This window comes from Palaemon carinicauda, chromosome 21, assembly GCF_036898095.1.
Source record: "Palaemon carinicauda isolate YSFRI2023 chromosome 21, ASM3689809v2, whole genome shotgun sequence".
NCBI lineage: Eukaryota > Metazoa > Arthropoda > Malacostraca > Decapoda > Palaemonidae > Palaemon > Palaemon carinicauda.
Window position 1 is genome coordinate 79,307,682 of NC_090745.1, and position 6,354 is coordinate 79,314,035.

Sequence of the window (6,354 nt, forward strand, 5' to 3'; positions counted from 1 at the left end):
ATCGCGTATGCAGGGGTAAGGAGGTACATCGAATTGACACTTTGGATATCTACTTCTTTCGGCACCATATGTATGTGTGCCTGATGATGTTCAGACACTTCGCCATTAATAATGCTCTGTATCACTACTGTGTTTGATTTAACCATCTTTACTCGGTACGGACTCAAATATGCTGGCTCTAGTTTGTGTTTCCTTGTGGAGGATAAATTTTTTTTTTTTTATTTACTTTTTGTTGATTGCCAAATCGAGAGAGAGAGAGAGAGAGAGAGAGAGAGAGAGAGAGAGAGAGAGAGAGAGAGAGAGAGAGATTTAGTGTAATGATTGTTTGTTGTGAGAAAGACTGTTGGTATAACAGAGGTTGTTTGTTTATGTTTATAGCTAGGTCAGGACAGTGGCGAATGTCTTGGGCGAATGCTCTCTTTGATTTGACTGCAGCTTAGAGGCAGTTGTGATTTGAGTGCTGGATTTACTTTATATTATTTCGACCAGTGTGGAAGTGTTTGTTTATTTCTAAAGCTGTAATTCCTCCTCTGGAAAGATTTTTCCTTGAATGTGGATTTAATTGTTGATGACTTGGCTTATGATAAGTAACTTGTTATGACAGCGCAGAATTGCGTAATTGTTGATGACCCGAACTGGTTGAACTTTTGATTGCTGTTGATGATGATGATGATGATGATGATGATGATGATGATTATGATATCCAGGACCCTAATCAGGGAAGAAGTTGTGGCATATTACCACACAGTGGATTGTTAACCACAAAGCTGTGGTAGTGTGCTGTGAAAGACAATTCGGCTTTGTGTGGACGACAGTGTTGGTGTCAATAAAATATATTTTATAAACATACATATTTTAGTGTTGGTGTGCAGTTTAATTTTAAGTTTGTTAGGTTTTTTCTTTGGTTTATTTGAATTGTGTTACGGTTATTGTATATTTAGTGTTAAGATTTTGATTAGTTTTAAGTGATGTTATTTTGATTGTGGATGGTTCGTATTAAGCATTTTATTTTTGAGGAATACAGTATTAAGGTTATGTTTTGTTTTTATTTCCCTTCTGTCTAAGAGTCCAGTTGATAACGTAAGGGGAAAGTTTGTGCTGAGGAGACATTTGTCAGTTAGAGCGATTCAAGGATGTGGGGGTTGTTCTTGTGACATCCCTCCACATTATTTTGGCACCCGAACAGGGAATGCCAAGGTGGGATTGATAATTGGACTCTTGGAAGAAGGAGGGATAAGATATTAGATTTAAGACTGAAAAAAAATGGAAGAGCAGAACAAATTATTAAGGGAGGAATTGCGGCTGAGTAGGGAGCGTGAGGAGAAGTTGTTGCACGAGAATGCGAGGCTGAGTTGTAAGAATGAGGAGATGCGAAAGGAACTGAAAGCGCTAAAGGAAACTGTAGAGAGAGTGGAAGAGGGTGTTGAGATAAGGATGCGTGAGAATGAGGAACGAATGGAAGCTATGAAGGGGCAAGTAATGGGAATGATGAAAACATTTATGGGTAAAGGGGCAGTCGGGGAAGTGTCCTCAGCTTCGGGTAAAGAATTGATAGTGCAAGAGAAGGCTAAGGTAAGTGATAATGGGGAAGGTAGTGATAGTGAGATTGAAGATAAGGGAATTAGGCATAGTAAGGATGAACAGAAATGTAATAGGAACAATGAGAAGAAAGGTAAAAGTAATGTGATGAGGGAAAAGAAAAAAGGTCAGGATGAGAGTGAGGAGGATCATGAATGGGTGAAAGTGGTAAGTAAGAAAAAAGGTAAGAAGGGGATTGGTTAAGGATAGGTTTTTAAGTGTTGAAATGGATTCATTATAATCAAATGAGGAAGAAGGACACAAGAAGGGACTACGCAGTGAAGATAGTGGGAATGAAGTTGAAGTTTGTGAGGCAGTGGTTATGAGAGAGGTAGCGAGGTGTAAAAGTTTTAATGATCATAGCAGTAGGGATGTGTATGACTTTTTTAGGGAGTCTGTGAGACTAAGTTTGGTGATAGTAAGAGAGTTTGGGCTAGGGAGTTGGGAAAATATTTGACAGGGTATTTGTTGACGATGTATCGTGTGATAATGAGTGTAGGGGATGTTGATTATCAAAGTGTGAAAAAGAGAATAATTGAGCAGGTGAAAAGTATGAAAGGTAGTGTTAGGTATAAGCGTAAAAATGACTTCGATGAGGCCCGGATGAATGTAGGAGAAGCGATATCAATGTATGTATGTAGGTTGGAAACGTTAGCTAGGAAGAAGTATGGGGATGAAGGCATAAATGAGAATAAGGAATTGATAAAGAAGGTTTTAGCTACTGTACCTGAGAATGTTGCTAAATATATTAATTTGAAACGGAAGGAGAAAGTGAGGTGGATGAAAGAAAGATTGACATGGTATGATATTTTTGAGATAGTTGAGGATTACGAGTTGGATAGGTGTATGAAAGAAAGTAAATCTGTGAGTGTAAGAACTGGAATGGGGGAAAGTTTGTCAGAGTTCGGTAGTTTTAAAGATGCTATTTTGAGAGGGCCGATGAGGATAGCTGATAGTGTAGTAGCTAGGAATGGTAGGGCGAGTAATGTGGAGGGATAGGAGTGCTAGTGCGCAGCGAGGTTCGTCAGATAGTTGTATCCATGAAGAGAAGTGTTATAGGTGTGGGAAAGTAGGACATAAAAAGAATGAGTGTAGATGGGCATTAGGAGCATGTTTCAGGTGTGGAGAGACAGGGCACCGTATTATTGAGTGTAAGAAAGAGAAAGTGGTTAAGTGTTATCAGTGTGGTATGACTGGGCATATAGTGAGTGGATATAGGGGTAATCCTACAAATGTGATTTGCGGCAATTGTGGTAAGAATGGTCATTTTGCAAGGATGTACGAGGAGCAGCGTGCTAAATATACTGAATGTGGTGTAGATGGGCATTTAGCTAGGGTTTGTAGGAAGAAGGGATTAGGCCAGTCTGGATGTTCGGGAAACTAGGTAGTCAGAGGGTTCAATTGGGTGAACCCTCCTGTGTGTGTGGAAGGAATAGGATCAATGTTCGTGAGAATAAGATGAATAATTGGTTGGAAATGAGTAAATATAAACCCAGTATGCATGAGAAGTTAGGACTAGAAAATAAACAATTAGTGTTAGTTGAATATAGGAAAAAGAGGATTTTGAAATTTTTAAGTGAGGAGAAAGTGCAAGGGAAATTTATAGGTATAGGTAGGAATCCGAATATGCGGGACAAGGGTGTAAATGTACAGGAGAGTATGGAAGATAAATGTGTTAATAGAGATGAATCACGGCTGAGTGTGAATGATACCTATAGTGTGTGTGGTTTTCCTTAGATGATGTAAAAAACAGTATGACGAATGCGAGAATGAGAGATAGGAGAATGATAAGTAGTATGAATAATTCTTTTATTAAAGTAGAAAATGGTTTTGATGAAATGGATGAATTGTTGATGGAAATAAGTGAGATTTTAGGGCCAGATGATAGTGAGGTAGATGGGATAGTGCATGATATATTAGATGATAGGAGTATAGATGGAAATCGGAATAGGACAATGAATGATAGAAATATGGAAGAAGTGAATAAGAGAGTATATGAAGGCCCAGTTACTCGAAGCTGGGGTTTTGTTCGCGACTGCGACTGGCTTATGGAAAAAAAATCAAGTAAGTGTTGTCTAAGAAGGATTTGGCAAAGTAAGGGGGAGGAATGTTGAGGATCAATTTTAGTTTTAATTTTATTTATTTCTTGTTGATTGCCAAATCGAGAGAGAGAGAGAGAGAGAGAGAGAGAGAGAGAGAGAGAGAGAAAGAGAGAGAGAGAGAGAGGTAGTTAGTGTAATGATTGTTTGTTGTGAGAAAGACTGTTGGTATGACTGAGGTTGTTTGTTTATGGTCTTAGTTAGGTTAGGATAGTGGTGAATGTCTTGGGCGAATGCTCTTTTTGATTTGACTGCAGCAAGAGGCAGTTGTGATTTGAGTGCTGGATTTACTTTATATTATTTCGACCAGCGTGGAAGTGTTTGTTTATTTCTAAAGCCATAATTCCTCCTTTGGAGAGATTTTTCCTTGAATGTGGATTTAATTGTTGATGACCTGGCTTATGATAAGGAACTTGATACGACTGCGCAGAATTGGGTAATTGTTGATGACCCAAACTGGTTGAGTTTTCGATTGCTGTTGATGATGATGATGATGATGATATCCATGACCAAAATCAGGGAGGTAGTTGTGGCATACTACCACACTGTGGATTGTTAAGCACAAAGCTGTGGTATTGAGCCTTGAAAGACAATTCGGCTTTGTGTGGATGACAGTGCTGGTGTCAATAGAATATATTATATAAACATACATATTTTGGTGTTGGTGTGCAGTTTAATTTTAATTTTGTTTGGGTTTTTTTTTTTTTTTTGGTTTATTTGAATGGTGTTACAGTTATTCTATATTTAGTGTTGAGTTTTTGATTAGTTTTAAGTGATGTTATTTTGATTGTGGATGGTTCGTATTAAGTATTTTCGTTTTGAGGAATATAATATTAAGGTTATGTTTTGTTTTTATTGTTCTTGTGACATCCTGCCACATCCTAGGTTGTAATAATTTCAAATACACACGATCACTAACAAATACTTTTACCGGTGTGGTTTTGAACTGACCATCATTATTTTAGCTGTGTTTTTCCTTAGCTCTATTAAAAAACCTATGAATGGTGTTCATTACTCTTCTTAAGAGTTTTAGTAAATGGACACGGTATTGCTCAGTTGAATAATTTGGCAACTGTTGCGAATTAATCAGGAACGTATACGGTAACACAGGATCCTGACCATACACTAAAAAGAAAGGCGTGTCCCTGACCAAGGCATTATATACAATGTTCAAATGTAGCTCAGCTGTAGGAAGCATTATGCGATTCCACTAAGCCAACAGCTGAAGGCCTATATGCGGTCACTGAAAAGTGTTAAATTTTCATCAAGTTCGTGACCGATACCACCACCTTATTTATAAACTCGAGACCATTATCACTTATCAAAATTTCGGGCAACCAAACCTAGTAATGAAAGAGCACAGCGCCTGGGTTAATGAATTTGCTGATTTTTCTAACATTGCGTAAGAATGAGTGTATGAGTAAATTCATCCCCAAATACACGTATATACTTATGTTGCGTTATACCAGTACGCAATGGTCCTACCACATCATAATGCACCCTATAAAATTTAATAGGAATCACAGGCCACCTTCTGGCTTCTGGTACAGTGTTTTCATGTTCTTTGAAACAGTTACATGCATGACAACATTTTATATAATTTTCTATAGATTTTTTCCTTCCTAACCAAAAGAAGGATTCACGTACTCTCCTTAACGTTGTATAAATCCCTAAATACCCTGCATACGGACTTGCATGTACAATGTGGAAAGCTCGATTAATTAAATAGGGAGGAAGAACTACCCATTAACAAAATTCCCACCCCTCTTCTCGTAAGCATAATATAAGTTATTCTCTATAAAAAAATTCTCACGAGGAACATTCAGAAATGATGGATAACTCTCCGATTCCCCTTCAATCACTGCTCGCTCTTTCCATCCATTCCTCTTTTTTCTCTCCCTCTTGAACTTCCTTTATGTCCCATCCTCCCAAGTCAATCACACCTGCATCATCAAGGCACTTATTCTGGACACCCCTGGTTACGTCCTTGGCCACCCACATGCATTCATGTTCACATCTCTCTCTCTCTCTCTCTCTCTCTCTCTCTCTCTCTCTCTCTCTCTCTCTCTCTCTCTCTCTCTCGCGGATCTCATTTCATGATTGGTTCTCACATGAATTCTCAGCCCGTTTTCTGTTTTGATGAGGGCCTTCAAGATTTTGTTTTTGTTTTTCGTTCCTCTTTTGTGCACTACTTGTTACTCCTATCACTGCACCTATACAGAGGGCATCAGCTACCTTGTTAGCTTTACCTTCTATGTGGTCAAACACTTTTATGTTAAACTCTAGCAATCTTTCAATCCTTCTCGCTTGTCTAGACGTTAAGTCACCTTTGTAAAATAAATCACGTAAGGGTTGATGATTACTTTGCAATTCAATCTGCTGACTTAATAAAATGAACCGATGCTTCTCTAGAACCCAAAGAATAGCCAATGCCTCTCGATCGAATATGCTATAATTCTTCTCTGCCCCTTTTAATGCCCTGAAAGCAAAACAAATGGGTCGTTCTCTATCTTTATCATCTCCTTGAGAAATTACGCCACCAATAGCTACGCTACTCGTACCTGTTATCACTAAAAACAGGCGATCAAATCTAGGATATGAGAGTAAGTTATTCCTAGTTAAGGCAGCTTTCAAATGATTAAAGGCCCTGTCTTCTTCCACTCCCAAATTTATTACT

General features: G+C 38.3%; 1 protein-coding gene across 1 annotated transcript; it reads left to right on the forward strand.

Annotated features, from left to right (window-relative positions):
- The first annotated feature begins 1,434 nt into the window (after window positions 1-1,434).
- Window positions 1,435-2,962, forward strand: LOC137615000 (CCHC-type zinc finger nucleic acid binding protein-like). Its single transcript, XM_068344636.1, has 2 exons — window positions 1,435-1,630; window positions 2,652-2,962. The coding sequence occupies exons 1-2, from the start codon at window positions 1,435-1,437 to the stop codon at window positions 2,960-2,962; spliced, it is 507 nt and encodes a 168-aa protein (XP_068200737.1).
- Window positions 2,963-6,354: the final 3,392 nt, after the last annotated feature.

Bases quoted from the DNA above. Each gene is read 5' to 3' on its own strand.
- LOC137615000 (XM_068344636.1), top strand. From the start codon at position 1,435: ATGCGTGAGAATGAGGAACGAATGGAAGCTATGAAGGGGCAAGTAATG. The intron at 1,631-2,651 runs GTAAGGATGAAC...GTGGGAAAGTAG, and splicing joins AGATAAGGGAATTAGGCATA to GACATAAAAAGAATGAGTGT.